This window comes from Phyllostomus discolor, chromosome 7, assembly GCF_004126475.2.
Source record: "Phyllostomus discolor isolate MPI-MPIP mPhyDis1 chromosome 7, mPhyDis1.pri.v3, whole genome shotgun sequence".
In the NCBI taxonomy this organism is placed as follows: Eukaryota; Metazoa; Chordata; class Mammalia; order Chiroptera; family Phyllostomidae; genus Phyllostomus; species Phyllostomus discolor.
The window spans coordinates 47,364,471-47,381,210 of record NC_040909.2 but is presented as its reverse complement, the minus strand read 5'-3'; the positions used below and the strand labels follow the sequence as shown (position 1 = coordinate 47,381,210).

Here is a 16,740-nt window from a genome sequence, read left to right as displayed (position 1 = left end):
GACCTCACTTGGTGACATCTCAAAAGGATGGGAAAACAGGTAGTTCTGCAGTTTTAGAATTTCAGGCAGCGTCTTCTCTGTCTGCCTTCACATTCTTCTGCACAGCTGGGGGTAAGAGGCATGAGTATTTTCTGCCTTGTTTCTCCTCTGTCCATTCTTGTGCATGGAAATATGGCCAAAATGTGGTGACAGGAAATCTATCAGAAGATGGTAGCCAGCACCTGGATGCTAGGGGTTGAGCTCTGAGTTCTGGTTTGGGGAAAAATTATCCAGGTGACTGTAGGGTGAGCTCTCTGGGGCAATTCATAATTGTTATTTTAGGTTTTAGTGCCCCCAACCCAGTTCACAGATTCTATACCAAATATCAGAGCCATTTATCAATTGTTTTGGGGCAATGAAAAACTCTGGAAATAGACAGAAGTGGTCCTTACACCACAGTGTAGTTGTGCCAAATGCCACTGAATTGTACAGTTTAAATTGTTTAACTTCAGGTGATGTGAATTTTCCCTCAAACAAACAAAAAATACCCCTCCATCTCTCCAGCCATGAGCTGAGCACACAGGCCCCTAGCAGTCCATGACTTCTGAAATGCTAACACAAATGAGTCCTGAAGTCTTCCTTCTGTTCTTCCAAATTCCCATTCCCATGTTCAGGACCCTCACCTGCATTCCTCAGGGTTACTTTTGGCTTCATCTGTGCAGCGATAGAACTTTCCCTGAGTACAAAACAGACAGACAGTCAAAGGCAAGGTTGCCTCCAAGGAGATCATCTGGACCTCGTGCTCCAAGGCATGTCCCTGTACCTTGAACAACTGGACCCCAATGCAGGCAAACATGAACTGGAGAAGGGTGGTGACGATCATGATGTTGCCGATTGTCCGGATGGCCACAAAGACGCACTGGACGACATGCTGGAGAGAGAGAGAGAGAGAGAGAGAGAGAGAGAGAGAGAGAGAGAGAGAGAGAGAGAGAGAGTGAGAGAGAGAGCAGGGAGAGGATGCAGGGGAATGACTTGCCTTTCTTGTTTCAGCCACGGGGAAAGCTAGTGCTAGCCAAGACTGCCTGTGTGTATGCTCATTTGTATGTGGTTTTCTGACTCTGTGGTGCTTTGTTTTTCAGGTAGTTATCTGCGGGGAGTTACACCCAGTGCATCATGGCTGCCTGAGAAGAGCACCCTGTAAGTGGGTCCCACCTTGGTTTCCTGCCACCAGTGCAGCACTGCCTGGCACACAGGCACACAGGACTCTCTACCCTATAAAAGGACTTAGGAAAATGCAAACCCTCTGGGTTTTTGTACAACCTGCATGAGAACAGATTTAAAGACTAAAGTAAACACTATTAATAATTTAAAAAGTAATAAATGAACAGCAATCACATAGAGAAAGTATTTTAAATGAATAAAAGTAAAGAAAATAATAATAGTTAAAAATGGTATCAAGCACTTGGCAGAGGCAGCTCAATGGGGCAGAAATGTCCTTTACAAATGTAGAACCCACTTTAAAATCCATCAGGCCTCAGCCCTGCTCTGGCCCAGTAAAGTCAGTAATTACAGCCGACCCCACCGAAGCAAGCCCAGCCTGGAGGAGAGAAGCAAACCTTAAGTCCTTTTGCTCTGTTGATTGCCCTGAGCGGCCTCAGGACCCTTAAGACCCTGAGTATCTTCACAACAGAGATGGCACTGGATCTAAGGAAAAGAACAGAGGGAGGAAAGAAAGCACTTTATTAAAGCTGGATAAAACACTGAATTGTACAGTTTAAATTGAGGTCATTACACTTGGCCTGCACTTTAACACCCTGACAAAACATGGTAGAACCCACATGGAGCTGCACCAACCTCTCCCCATGGCTCAGGGATGGTGATGACCACAACCCATGGCGCCTCCTAGGCAGGCCCACTCACACAGGCCCTCAGGCAGGTGCACAGCCGACCTCGGCCAAGACCCGACTGAGGATATTTGCTTTGTTCTTTTCACTCAATGTAAATGCTAGGTAGTATTTGGCATTTAGGCTTCAGTTTAGTTTGTTTGGTTTTGTTTTCTAACTTTGGGGCTCTTCTGTATGGCTTTGGGGCTGGGCTTCACTAGCCTTCAAGGAGTCCACTGTTTGGTGGGAGAGATGGGCAATGATGCAGCCAGGGGAGTGTCACCTTGGGGTCTGGGAAGGCCCCTAGGGAGGTGATATCCAGATGAGTCCAGGCAGAGTGAGGGTTAGCTAGACCAAGGGGGAAGGGGCTGTAGGCAGGTCCAGGGAGCACCAGGGAGACAGGTCCTGCATGAGAGAGTGTGGCTCATTTAGCAGGGCAGGTGGCTGCATGTGGCCCAAGCACATTCGGGAGGCTGTGGGCAAGGCCTGCAGCAGGAGAGGGCAGGTGCTGCCAGGAGTTTATGAAAGTTGCAAAGATAATGATCAGAATGTCCTGCCAAGCTGTGGCTACATGGCTCCCTCCCCGTGAGCATCAGTGGAAGGTGGGAGGACTACCACCATAGAGGGCTGCTTCAGGCAGGCATCCTCAATCTTCTGAGAGGAACAGAGCCTCTCCATTTACCTTTAGCTCAGAGGTAGGGCTGTGTGTGTGTATGTGTGTGTGTTTGTGTGTTCTCATTTAGGGGATACTGATGGTCAGCACAAAGAAGTGGCACTTAGAAGGCAGCAGGAAAGCAAGGCCACCCCTGGGTGGTCCCACTGGAGCCTCTGCTCCAGACCCCTGGTTACCACAGGCAGGTAGGGTACAGCTCAGGCTATTTCCCACCAGAAATCTCAAAATGCCATAAAAAGGACCTACAGCCTTGACTGGTAGTCTCAGCCCCTTCCTAGCTGAAAATTTTAGAGGCCAAGAAAAAAATAAAAAGGGTCATATATCCTGGAGATCAAGGGAACCTTCACTATCCAAGCAGAAAGGGCTCCAAGAGGTCACGTGGCCTTTGCCCCTTTCACACAGATGAGGAACTGAGGCCCCAGAAGAGGATGCCCTCAAGGCCCTGGGGCCAGTTCCTGGAGGAAGCTAGATTAGAACTTGGCTTTTTTCACTCTCTGTTGAAAGCAAATATCACAGAGTAATATAATCCCAAGCTAGCAATGTGCATGAAGCATGAATTATCCCACTGCTTTCTGGCATGGGTACCAATTAAGTTTTCCCAGGTAACTAAATACAATTATCAAAATGATGCCTGGCTTTATGAATCATGCTAGTTCCTCATGTGAACCACCCTGCCCAACAGTGCTGTGTGTATGTGCATCCATGCCCCAGAATACTCACTGGATCCCAAATGACACCAGAGAGACCCCAACCACCAGCATGTCCAGCAGATTGAAGTAGTTCCTGCAGAAGGCTCCTTTGTGGAGGAAAGCTCCAAAAGTCGTCATCTACAAGCAGAATCGTGGCTGAATTTACTGCTTTTTCTCCCCAGAAGAAAAGAAACCTGGGCTCTTTACAAAACCTTGAGGAAAGTCTGTCTTTATTAACAAGTGTGCATTATGAAGCCAGAAATGTAAACCAAAGGGCTGCACATCTAAATCATTTGTTCAAAAATAGAAAAAGGGCAGCTCATTTGGGGAGCATTTTAAAAGAAGAGAACAATTTAGACTGTATTACAGCAACAACCAATTTAAAATATGAATAGTCATTGGCATGTCCAAAGAGCCCGTCCCAGGAGAGTGTCCACATGACCCTACTTGTTAGGCAGTAAGTGCTGCCCAGACAAACTGGCTTCCCCACAAAATGCTGGTTCTGGCAGCCTACACTGTTCCAACCCAGGGGGCTAGGAAAAGCGCTGGAGTCCAGGGCTTGCTGGCTGTGTCTGCATAGAAACTGGCGTTTTTCCAGGGAGGCCCCTTACTGATCCCTATGGTCCTTAGTGACACATGAACTTTAAACAGCTCTTCCAACTCCATCACTCTAGTTGTAGCAAGGTGCGGCTAGGAAGCTGCCACACGCATCTCATCTAAGTCAGTTTCCCTGTGCTCTAGTCACATGCCATGTGTACCTGCAGCCCACTGGTCATGGCAAATGAGTTTAGTGAGGAAATATCCCCCAAGTGAAAACAGCAAAATACAAAGAAGTCACTGTTTACATTAAAAAATATTAAAAAGCAGGGAAGACTCATAAGTATAGGAGAGGAGAGGCAGAGCTGAGAACTAATAAACTTGGACCACATGAAATTGCAAATACTCAGCTATTTCTGACCAACAAAAATGATACTTTCATGTGTTAGGCCAATAACCAAAAAGCCTTCCAAATCTCAAGGCCACCAGGAACCTCCATTTCAGATGGCAGATGCTTCTTGGCAAATCTCCATTTTCTGAATCCTTCTTGTTTTAGCTTATTTTCCACTCCCCAAAATACTTTCAAAATAAAGAATGACTTCAAAGATTTAAGTCACTGAGGCAAATATACAGAATTTGCAAAACAATAGGTTTTCTTTTAAGTAATCCTGTACCTCATTTGCCCCAAAGCCCAAGAGTAACTATGTTCATTTAATGACTAAGACATGTGGAAAGTAAAATATAACCTCAATTAACCAGGTTAGCAGACAAAATAGAACAGACTAACTAGAACATTTCCCCATTCAATTTGAGGAAGAGAAGGAAAATTATTTAAAATTAAAGAAAAGCAGCCAGGGCTCCGGCGGAGGCCAGTGAGCGTCCCTGCGCCCCGTGCACCCCGTGCCTTCTGCATCTGTGCTTCTCACCATGGAAACCACTGTCAGCATCTGCTCAGTGACCTGCACGGGTCTGACTTAGAACTGTCACAAATCCACTGGCCTAAACGCAGGAAAATGAAAATCAAATTTTTAGATTTTAAACAAATGTTTGGACAGCATTTGGTTGTTTAGTTGGTATTGTGTGAATGTTTTCATTACCAAGTAATAATAATAGAAAGGAAAAAAAGACCCAATTCATGAGTGACGTTAATTGAAGTTTCATTTTATAGAAGATTTTGTAAAGAGCCCAAGTCCCACAGTTGTCTAACATATACATAAAATACATTTTCCCTCTGAGATACACATACAAAAAAATCAAAATGGTTGAAAGAAAATCATAGTTAACAGTCATCCTTTCCCAGACTGTCCCCACCAGGAGAGGATAGCTCTGACAGCTGCCCAGTACTGCCATAACCCACAACACCTAGCAAATGTGGTGGTGCTGGGCTCTCTGCATGGCTCTCTGCTTGGCTCTCTAGGTAGCTGGGTACAGGAGGCATGAGCTTACCCAGGGTGGCCTTCCCCATCAGTCCACAAACCGCATGCAGCAATGGTACCTGTTAGTTCATGCATGGGTAGTACATTAGGGCACCCTGTCCAAAATGTGCTTTTTGTTTGTATGATTGTGAGCCCACTCATTAAAACAGATATAAAATGTCTTAACACAGAAAGATCTGAGTTATCTTGCAAATGCTGGTGGAAGAAAACAGTGCTATTATTTTGTGCCACTGAAACATAATTCAATCAAAAAAATAAGAAGAGATCCATTCCCTTTGTAGGATAAATGCTTCTCCTCTGATTTTGATGCCAGGAAGAGTGGAAGAAAGTTCACAGGTTGTAATGTATCTGTTATCAGCTGATATATTTCAGAAGACATTAAAAAAAGGGCAAAACATAATTTCTAATCACTATTATGAAGCCAAAGAAACTCCTACATGCATTAAAGTTTAAAAAGAAAGAACAAAAATGAATTGAAAAGTTTCAGGAAAAAAAATTCTTTGGTTTAAAAAAAAAGTATAAGCTTGGCCACAGACAATAAAGAATAAAAACAGTCAGAAGCATTTCACACTGCTTTGCCGTGTCACATGCAGGAGAAGGCCCCTCAAACACACGGCTGCGGAACCTGCTACCTTCAAAACAATCTCACACGCAAAAATACCAGTGAAGACATAATCTGCATAACCTAGTATCTGCAAAGTAAACAAAGAATTGAAACTATTATTGCTACAGCTGCATTAGAGTATGTGAAGATCAACAAAAAGGCCATTACCTTTAACACGATCTCAATAGTAAAGATGGCTGTGAAAACATAGTCAAAGTAACCCAGTATCTGAAAGGTACAACAATAAAATGAGAAAAAGGCATATGGACAACAGCCATACACCCATGGGTAGACTCCCACATGCACACAGGGACCCTCCCTGGGTAGGCCTGCCACTCCTCAGGTAAGTGTGGAGATGCTCATTAATGCCCCACCTGGGCCAATGACAGCTCATCTTCAGGACCAACGTAGAGCACTTGGAAATACTTACCTGCCTTAACAGCTCATGCTAACTTGCTCTTCAGTCTCATGTCTGAGACAGAGACTCATTTCTAAAAGTGCTTTATTAATAACCTTTTCTCATCACAGTGCCACACTGACAAATTACTTGTGGCACCAGATAAATTAGAGTCTTACACACATTTTGCATTTTTAACTGCATTTTTGGCTGAATGAAAAATGCTGCTATCCAGCTGAGCTTTAGATTTGTGGAGAAATGTAAATAATGCTGTGAGGGCCATTAAGTGGGCCAGAAGCTTCCATATGTTCCCTTCAATTCCAGCCCATTTAATCAGGGAGTAAATACCCTTCCCACACCAATGTGGGGCTAGATAAGTCCTCAAGAAGAGTTTCGCTTATCACCTTGCTCTGCATCTAATGCTGCTCTCTCCTAATACTGTTTTTTTTTTTAACCTCACTGGGCCCACTCAAAGAACAGATGACCTGGTTTTTTAATTATCAGTCCAAACTACTTTGTCAGTATTCCTGAAAATACCATGGACTCCCCAACCAAGCAAGACCTGCTTGCACCTTCTGGGGTCTCTGCCTTAACTCAGAGCCATGGGGACAGGTAGGCTCCAGCAAGAAGTCTGACCACCATGCAACTACGGCTGCTCACAGGGAACCTCAGCCACAAAGAAAGCAGCTGGGACTGCCTACAGAAGAAGGCATCTTGGCTACTTATTGTCATGACAATTGTGCTCTGAGGTTTGAAAGAACTGAAGAGATCAGAGCTGCAAGGGACTCGGGTAATCATCCAGGCCACTCCTTTCATTTAACAGATGAGGGTCCTGGGAAGGGGCTATGGGATGCCTGCTCAGGCCACGGGGCCAGTTGTGGCATTGCTGAGCAAGGAGCTAGGCCTGTGCACTGCTGGTCAAGAGCCACAGGCCCTGATGTTTAAGTACGGTGTCCACACCAGAGGAGTCTTTTTTATGCTCTGTTACAATAAGATGAAGCCCTCTGCTTCAAAGGCTAGCTCTCCTCAGCTTAAGTTTAAGTTCTATTTTCAGAGAGTATTCGTTATCCAAACTGCTTCCATTTTTCAATTGGCAGATTTTGCTGTAACTTGTCTGTGTATCTGTGTTTCTGGCCACGCAGTGCAAAGCACTGCCAGTATACTACAGGCCTCTGGCCCCTCCTCACCTCCTCCATGGTCACAGCAGGACTGTTCCTGTTGAAAGTACCTGGGTGGCCAAGAAAGACACTGCTGCCCAAAAGCCAACAGCTCAGCCTGGTGCCAGGGTCAATGCTCTTAGCCTCCATTCTCTTTCTCACTAATAACCCAGGTAAGGTTAAAAAAATATTGCAAGGTTGCAATTACATGAGATCCCTAAAACAGTAAAAAACCCATAGCTAGAAAGTGGAATGGAGGTGGCCAGGGCTGGGGGAGGGGGAAATGAGGAGTTGTTAATGGCTGCAAACTTTCAGTCATACAAGATGACTGGGTTCTGGGGATCTGCTGTACAACATAGCACCCATCACTATGAATAGTGGTTTGCACACTTAAATATTTGTTGAAAGAATACATTTCACATTAAGTGTTCCTACCACAATAAAAAAAAACTGTAGAATTTTAAAAGCAATACACATACACATATGTACACCTATTTAAAAACAGTAATAACATTCTTGGGAAAAGCAGCAGGAGAATAAACTCATGGGGAAGTAATTACAATAAAAAATAAGAACTCGAGGGTCCAATATAAGTTAACTCTTTGGCAATCTGTGTTCTAGACTAGCTCTTGACCTCATCTGTTATGTGATTATATTTTTTCCTTGTGTCTCATTTTTATGATGGGACTCAGGGACACCCAGGTCTTTGTTCCATTTGAATGCAGAGATTAAGACAGGCTCATGGCCTTCATCTTTACATCTCCCCAACATGTGCCTTGGAGGAATGTCCTTTATCTTCGTGTCTGAGTGTGTGTTCTATCAGTCTGATAGGTTGGGTTTGCCAGGCTTCAAGCCAAGAGCCTGGAAATGGAAAGACACAGCACAAGGGTTGGGTTGTCACAACCGAAATCCTGGGGCACTGATCTGGTGACTTGTCTTAAATTTCTAAAATCTCAAGAGGCGACAGAGGCACAACCCAGGCAAGGCAGCAACACCTGATGGCCTCACACACTGGTGGGCTGCCCTTTCCTGGGAAGGTTTCTCAGTACTATGCCACAGTGTCAGGGCCGAGAGGCAACTGGCCACTGGTCTTCCAAAGCTGTCTCACTTTGGGACTGTTCTCAGTGCTGGATCAGCTGACCTGCTGAGATGGAACTTCTCAGGCAAGAACCAGTCTGAGTAGCATTCTGTCCAGCATGGATGCCATGCGAGGGTGCTACCCTACATTGTGAAACTGATTAACAGAAAACTTAACCCTCTATTCATTTTCTTCATTAAATCACTTCCTGCCCCACCATAGTTCTTCCTCTCCGCGGAACCACTCAACTCCACAGCCCATCAACTCCCTAACTTGTATTTTCCTAGCAGTAGAATCAGGTAGCTTTGCAAATTTCCATCCATATAGAAGTCTTCCCATCCAGCCTAAGTAAGAGCTCCTGGTTATAAATCATACCTGGTTTCAGTTTTACCTTCTGTCCTGCTGGGTGCTTCCACTAGGCAGAAATCTCAACATAAGTATGGATCAGAATTTGACCAGGGGAGAAAAGAGGGACCAAAATGTTAGCAGCAAGGGAGGAAGAGGAAGAGATGTAGGGTCCCTGAATACACAAAAGTTACTGCCGAGTATTTAAAATGAAGTTTAAAATACATGATTCATGGAAGGTTTGTCCCAATGAAACAAAACCCCACTGGTACTTAGAACATAAAACACCTACTGGTGAATGAGATGCCTGCTCTAGCTGTTAGCCTCTTGGCTGCTGGAGGCCCTGCCTGGATGACAAGGGGCCAGTTCTTACCCCAAGGGAGCCCCAACCTGCTGTCCTCACTCGGTGACTTACAATGTTCCGGAAGGAGTGGCTGCGGATGGGGTCCTCAGCGGCGAGGGATGCGCTGCTCAGCATGATGAAGACGAGGATGAGGTTGGTGAAGATGTGGTGGTTGATGAGCTTGTGGCAGCCCACACGGATCCTGTGGGGGACACCAGCGCATGGACACAGCCCCAGGCAGCACCCACAACATGCTGGGACAAGTCCAGCCGAGGACAGCTATCACTGTGCTGCCCAGGCCCCACCCAGAAAACCAGTAAGACCTGTCCATCAGCCCCTCGAAACTACTGGACGGCAGACCCTGAGGGCCCTCGGTGCCACAGCTCAGTGTGGGAGTGCCACAGACACCATTCATTGTGTCTATAAGTGCTGGGATTATCACCCATTTAAAGGAGAAGAAATGGAAGCTTAAGCACGTGAGAGAACTTCCTTAGTAAGGACCAGGGGCAGATTTCCAACCCAGAGCTGACTGTGACATTTCTTTCCCAACCTGGGAAGGAGACTGAGGTCAGAGCTCCTCATTGCAGCTCCTCACAAAGCATGGAGCTATCCCTTTCCTGTACTGCAGCTGGGCTTACGAAATACGACTGCAGGGAGGGAGGCTTGGCAAATGTCCTGTTATGTGGAGATTGAGTCACAGCACCATACCACTATTAATTTTTTGGAGTTGACCCATAATGAGCACTCCTGAGAAAGTGAAGTGAGAGGTACCCCATCACACAAGATCTCACAAGGACTCACCATACCATGTGGTAGAGTCCTGTGGTCCTGTGAGCACCCCCGGGCTGGCCCTCAGGATGGCTCTGTGGGCCATCAGACCCTCTCCTGCCACCCCTGATGTCCTGGGGGCTACTTAGTGCCTGACTACCCTTAACCTCAATATTTGACTTTAGCTTTCAAAGATTTTTTGGGGGGGTGCCTATAGACTACATATAGGTTTTCCTTTAAAAAGATCTTTTTCACTTTCAAAACTGGAGTCAGCTTTAAAGGAAAGTGACTCCTTGCTTCAAATCCTCCCTTTTGGGGCTGCTTAAGGCCAGGGTGTGCCCCCGCGAAGGCTTGCAAGCTGAGAGCAACTGAGTCTGGGGAAGGCCTCCCAGAGCTGAGGGCAGGAGTGCTCACACTCCAGGAGGACATCGATCCATTCCTTCGATACAGTAGACACAGTGAGCTGTAGGTGTCAGTAACATCAGCTGAATTTTTTTAAAGGGACACCCGAATTCTCAACAGTGATGAGCTGCACAAACTATCACTAAACCTTCAAGTCTCTAAGGACCGCAGGTTGCCTTGCTTCCCACCTGTGCCTCCCTGGGGCCTTGAATCATAGAGTTCCTCTCTGACAGCCAAGAACTACTTCTGCAATTCTAGAAACCTCTCCTCCAGGAGTTATTTATTCCCTCTGGCATTTCACTCTATCCCAGATGATTTAAAACCTAGAAACCAGCTAGTAAATAAGTGTGCTCCCTTTACAGTACTTGTGAGTAATTGCCATGCTCCTGGTGAGCACCTTATCATTTTAACATGAGAAATGCTATTTTAAGCAGGATATCATCAAGCTGAATTGACTAGCTCAACCTATAAAATATCATTGAGCATATTATTTATTGCCATAAGACTCAACAGGGAAAAGCGATCAACTATAATACATCTCAGGATGAAGATGCCGGGCAGAAGTCAGTCCCCTCAAAGCATCTTAGCAGAAGACCCACTTGTGAAGAAAAGGTCCTCTGGATGGGAAACTTCACCGGTGACCGCACATGGAACCCCAGAGCCATGGGCTCTCATGGAGCAGCAGCTACTTCGCCACTGCTGACCCCAGGGCAGAGGCTAAGGGGAAGGGAATCTGGAATGGGCTCTTCCCAGAACCTGGCCACACCCCCGCAGCCCCTACATCCAGGACAGAAAGGCTAGGAAGAGATGAGCAGAGGACAAAGGCAAGGCTGGGGCAGAGGAGGTGTTAGGGCCGGAAGAGGCAGGGGGCCCTCTGATGTTAGGTGCAGAAGGGGGCTGCCCCATCCCTAGCCGCCATCACGCAGTGTATGGTCAGAGGTGAGACACAGAAGTGAAGGGAATAGAATGGGGGTATTTACGGGTTGGTCTTGCTAAGAATGAAGAAAGCACTTCCTTCGGGAATGGGCACGATTTTCTCTTTCATGTTCAACTCCGAGATTCTGCGAGGACGGGGGCCAGCAGGAACCTCAGGCTCATCCTCCTCCTCCTCTTCCTCTTCCTCTTCATCTACTTTAAATGAGACATTTTTTATAGGCATGACACAAAGGCTTCATTTGAGTTTTAATTATTCTCAATTTCACACGAGAATTTAGCTTACACTTACTTTAACAACATCTATCAGCTTACATGAATCAAAACCTTTTAGAATAGGGACTATGTGGTAGGGAGGCAGAGGACTGAGAATCTTGCTTGTACGGTGAGTGTGTGTAGTTGTGGGAATGAGGTCCCCAGCAGGTGAAGATCTGAACACAGTTGGGAAAAAAAAGGTGGCAGCACTGGGATTCTCATTGCCATCCCCAGACACCCTGCTGTGTCCCTAGTAACCTCCTTGTTCAGCTTCAGTCTGAAACACTGTGTGGGGCTTCGAGCCATGCATGATCAGTCCCCCAGGCCCCACAGTCCCTCTACATCAGCCAACAAAGGCACCGGTCAAATGTGAAAATGTCAGATGAGTAATAATAACTGGTTGCCTCCTAGAGAGATTTCCCAGCAAAGGCTGGCCTTTTCCTGATCCACCTACACTTTCTCCCACCACCTGGAATTTGGATTACGTAAGCTGCCTGTGACCAAGAGAAAAAGCAGGTGACTGGACTCAGTGACCTCAGCAGCCCACCCAGAGTGTGCGCCAGCTAGGCTGGCCAGCCACAGACTCAGCCGCTGATCACAGAGTGGTGGCAAAGCCACGTCACTCATGAGCTGAGAGCCTGTCTCCAGCCCCGCCACCATACCTGGCACATCGCAAGGTGGGTAGGGGTCCTTGTCCTCATCCTCTTCTCGGTAGTCATCAATTGTAACCTAGGATGACACAGAGTTCTTGGGAGGAGGGGGGATTCTGACTACAATGCATGTTAGAGGGCCGTGGTGAGGACTCAGCCCTGCCACTCAGCCCGGGGCAGAGGAACTCTCTTCCACGTGTGCACGGTATGTAAGTAACTGTGCAGGGGCAGCAGGTGCCCCACACAGCGGCTCTGCGGGAGACGGAGGTCTGAGGGCAGATGAAGAGCACACTGGTCTGACCCCTCCCAGTCACGGTCCAGCACCCAGCACTGCCACGCACTGAAGGCTGCTGCCTCCCTTCTAGACAGTGAGCCCCACACAGGCAGGGGACTTGCTGGTCTGGTTCACTCTCAGTCCCCAGTATCTGACACGTGGTAACCACACAACAAGTGTTTACTGACTTGGTGAACAAACAACCAAAAATGAATGAAAAATTCAGAGCTGCTATACACGGGATGAAGTTTGACAGTATAACCCTGAGCACACAGACCCTGACCCTGCAATCTCCTCTGGAGACAGATATCTATTAACAATTCTTGATTCAAATCCTGAGAAGACACTAACCTAGGCCAGGTCTGACCACATAAGTCCAGTAAGGGACAAGTAAGTGATCAGACCAGTCAAATATTTAACATAGTGGTTCTCTGGTAAAATAGTGGCTAACAACCAGCTAAGTGCCTGAATTCACTCAGAACCCCAGGGAAGGCAGCGAGAACGGCGCACCACAGCCACACCCCGAAACAACACACCGGACACCTTCATGCTGAAAGGGTGCCTTTTTGGTGACAGCAACAGAATCACCTGAAATGAAATGGGGAGCAGTGTTTTGGATCACACACCTTGTTGTCACTGTTGGCTATCTGATTGACTTCTGGCTTGTTGTTCTTTTTATTTTCCAGGCTTTCTTTTCTGCAGAGGAGAGAACAGGACACAAGAAACCAAGTAACTATATTTCTGTGAATAAAGTTGCTAATCAGGATTCTGAATCAAGAGTGGCCTGATAAAAGACAGAATTTAATTGGAAACAACCTGAACAGCAAGAACATAGCACAACCCACATTGCCGCTTCTGTTCATTCAGTGCACTGGTTCATTACACGGATCATCTTATTAAAATTTTCATCCAAAAGCTAATCAGCATTGAATGCATCATTTATTTTATGATGCCAAAATTAACTGCAGTGACTCTTTAAGCATGGGGGTGGGTGACTCCCACTCTTAGCTCTGCAATGAGAGCCAAGGGACTGGGTTCTGCCCCAGATTCCATCCTTTTGGGTCAGCCCCACGTGGCCACCCACGGTCACCACCAAGCAGCAACAGAGGGCTGCAGCTGCTGCGGGGTCTTTGAGGCTCTGCCAGGCCTCACCTGCAGCTGGCTCCCCAGGCAGCCCCCTCAACAAACACCTTAGCTGAAAGTGGGGTTACCTGGCAATCTTCTTCCTTTCCTTTTCTTCAGCTTCCTCTTTCTGAGCAGTATTCAGACTTTCAGCATCAGCCAAATTGTCTACAGCAATGGCCAAGAAGACATTCAGTAGGATATCTAATTGGAACATTTTAAGGGCATAACACCTGCTTAAAGCGTGGTCAGCAACAGCAACATCACCCCCAGCCCCCGCATTCTGTGAGGCTGGTGACAGGTGACTAAGTGTCCCCTAGTGCTATATTCATCTGGCAAAGCCAGAGGACCAGATACCTGTTTTCTTAAACAAACAAACAAACAAACAAACAAAACCTAGAAAACTGTGGAAGACAGTCTGGAAAGAAGCAAAATTAAGATTTGCTAAAATCCATGAAAATCTATGTGTGCTTGCACATAGCAAAAGACAATCTACAACATAAACATGGAGTTTTCAATGCGTTTTGAATTTTCTCTTTGTGCATTTTGTTTCTTTTAAAACACACTCATCCCCCTACAACATGTTTATTCGGGGCATGTTTTCCAAAACAGACCCCTTAAAGGCTACACATTATGTAAATGATGATCCCATCACTCAAAGCAGTCTCAGCCTTTCTCGCATAAAACAGCCTTCAGAGTGTGCACACACCATGCGCGTGCACCGCACACACTGGCTGCAGCGGGCCTGCCCACAGGTGCCGGGCCGTTCTTCTGAATAGGCCCACTGTGGTGAAGTCTTTGACTGCTGTGGTTGAATTTTATGTTTTCAAATAGTGAAAAGTTAAGTATTTGAGCAAGTTGTAAGGTTTTAGGCTTTTACGATAGTGTTGTATATGTGGTTTCCATGAATGACTGAAAAAAAAAAAATTTCTGAACAGGGTTCCCAAATCAGAAGATGCCTGTTTCTTATTCACCAGCAGTTAAGTCCGCTTTCAGGAAGCAGAGGGATCAGAGGACAGAAGTGGAGATGACTCCCTTCTCTGACTAATGCTTTTCTGGGGCTGAGGCCCAGCCCTGTGTGTGCGGGAGCCCAGGCCCTGAGACAGGAGAGGAGCACCACTGCACTGCCCCACGGGCCCTGTGCAACCTGAAACCTCAGGTGGGTCACTGTAAACAAACATAACCTCACAAGGGACCAATGATGAGACAGCTCCCAGGGGATTCCACACTTGACTAATCTGTTCATGTCTTTAAGAGGACAGAAACATGAGTGAATTATATTCCAACTTTCAAACCACCTTTGAGATGCTAGACTATTTTTTAAACAGGGCCTCCACAAGTCTGAGGTGGTATTCATGTGTCTGTATAATAGCTCTTCCACCAAACATTTATTGAGGGGCTCCGTGTGCCAGGTCTCGGGCTAGGCAGGGAGGACAGAGAGATACAGCAGATACAAGCAATGGTTATGGGTCATAAAAGTTCCAATCAAGATAAAGAGAGATCTGAGTTTCCAGAAGTCCAGGATTAGAGAGTACTTCTTGGCAGTGAAAAGGAATAAACAAGTTGAAGAAAAGTTCCACTGCATGATACAGCAACAAGCCAATGGATATTCGACGACTTTCAAAAATGTGCAGATCAGCAAAGCAAAATTAGGTTCAGGGGCACCTAGGTCCATCCACTGAAGGTGGGTCCCTAAGAAGACATAAATGTGCCCCAGCCTCCCAAGGATGATGGCATGGAGAGCCACCTGGCTTCACCCTAAGCTATCCCCATGGGACCTGTACAGGTGCTGTGACACCAGGCTGGGCGACCACACCACAGGGGCAGTCCCTGCCCTGTCTCAGGATCCTTGCCCACGCCTGCTGTCACTCCTCAGAGCCTAACTGGGACTCTGCCTCCACTATGCTCTCCCAGCAACTGTGAAGGAGAGCTGACTGAAAAGGTAAGGGCACCCACCTCCCCATCACAACAGCTGCCACCACCCCGATGGGGAAATCCGGAGAGGGAGCAACAAAACACGACAGGGACAACAACACAGCCCTGGTCAGCTTGAAGGATACAGTTCCCACAAATGAAGAGGATGATGAAGTAGATGCAGACGATCATTCCTGAAGATGATGGGCCCCCGTACGCCATAATGCCATCATACATCACAGCATTCCAATCTTCGCCTGTCAGAATCTGAGAAGCCAAAACTTGGATCAGCCGGCAGGCGGACCCACAAGGCCCAGGTGTTCTCCCAGAGCTCCAGGTGGCTGCCTAAATCTGGTTTAAACTGCCTTTCAGAGTCCAGTTTGCACTGAGCAAATCCACCTGTTATCCCCCAGAGATTTCAAAACATTATTTTTAAATTAAACAAATGGATGAGTTAATCATTTCAGTGAAAATAACGTACATGTAAGGCCTATGTGCTCTTGGAGGACGCCCCAGCCCAGTTTTAGTCGATGCCCCAGCGAGCATGCTGTCAGGATGGCCCTCTTCAGGGCCTTTATCTGCAGACTTAAACACGCATTTACACACTCAGAGGAAATAGGCAGTTGGTGTCTTCTCTGATTTATTAGACATAAAGGATATCATACTATATAAATTTTTTTGCTCTTTTTCCCCCTCAACAATATACTCTGGAGAACCTCTGTGTCAGTAGCTTCATTTCATTCTTTTTAACTGCTGCCTAGTATTCTACATATTGTAGTTAACCAACTGTGGAAATGGAGAATTATATCTATGAATTTTTATAAGCAGGGAATTCTCTAATTATCTTATGCAAATTTACAAGTTACCTCATGAGTAGATAGTAATAACTACCTGAATTTCAAATATAATCTTCTCTACTGTACTTGATAATTCCATCCATTATGAAATAGAATCAGATGAACATTAACAGCAATGTCAAAATACACTACCTTCCAGAAAAAGAGACAGCGAGAGAGATAGGAGAGAGAGCATTCTCCTTTATCATCTATCTGGACCAGATACTTTAAAAATTAAAACTGTTGTGGCTCAAAACCAAGCAGAAAAATGGGCAAATGACTTGAAAGGATAAAGCAAGTCACAGAAAAGGAACTATACATGGCTCTTTATCACATGAAAAGATATTCAGGTTTACTCCTGATAAAATATGAATTAAAACAGCAAGATTGCATTTCCACTGATCAGACAGGCAACCACCAGAAAAGGAGGGAGGCGATGGGCAGGCTCCATACTCCATCCCCGGA

General features: G+C 46.2%; 1 protein-coding gene across 23 annotated transcripts in view; it reads right to left on the bottom strand.

The window, feature by feature from the left end:
• Positions 1-16,740, bottom strand: part of CACNA1D (calcium voltage-gated channel subunit alpha1 D) — a 323,145-nt gene that overhangs the window by 63,272 nt on the left and 243,133 nt on the right. For 14 of the 23 annotated variants that reach the window (XM_036030892.1, XM_036030891.1, XM_036030895.1 and 11 more), the window contains 11 exons: positions 15,586-15,706; positions 13,615-13,729; positions 13,030-13,099; positions 12,142-12,208; positions 11,272-11,422; positions 9,194-9,323; positions 5,970-6,029; positions 3,256-3,362; positions 1,596-1,683; positions 803-910; positions 663-715 (listed from right to left, as the gene is read on the bottom strand). In XM_036030892.1, the coding sequence (XP_035886785.1) occupies positions 663-715; positions 803-910; positions 1,596-1,683; positions 3,256-3,362; positions 5,970-6,029; positions 9,194-9,323; positions 11,272-11,422; positions 12,142-12,208; positions 13,030-13,099; positions 13,615-13,729; positions 15,586-15,706 (1,070 nt within the window). The remainder of the gene's footprint in view (positions 1-662; positions 716-802; positions 911-1,595; positions 1,684-3,255; positions 3,363-5,969; positions 6,030-9,193; positions 9,324-11,271; positions 11,423-12,141; positions 12,209-13,029; positions 13,100-13,614; positions 13,730-15,585; positions 15,707-16,740) is intronic. The other 9 variants (XM_036030907.1, XM_036030894.1, XM_036030893.1 and 6 more) reach the window with 1 other exon arrangement.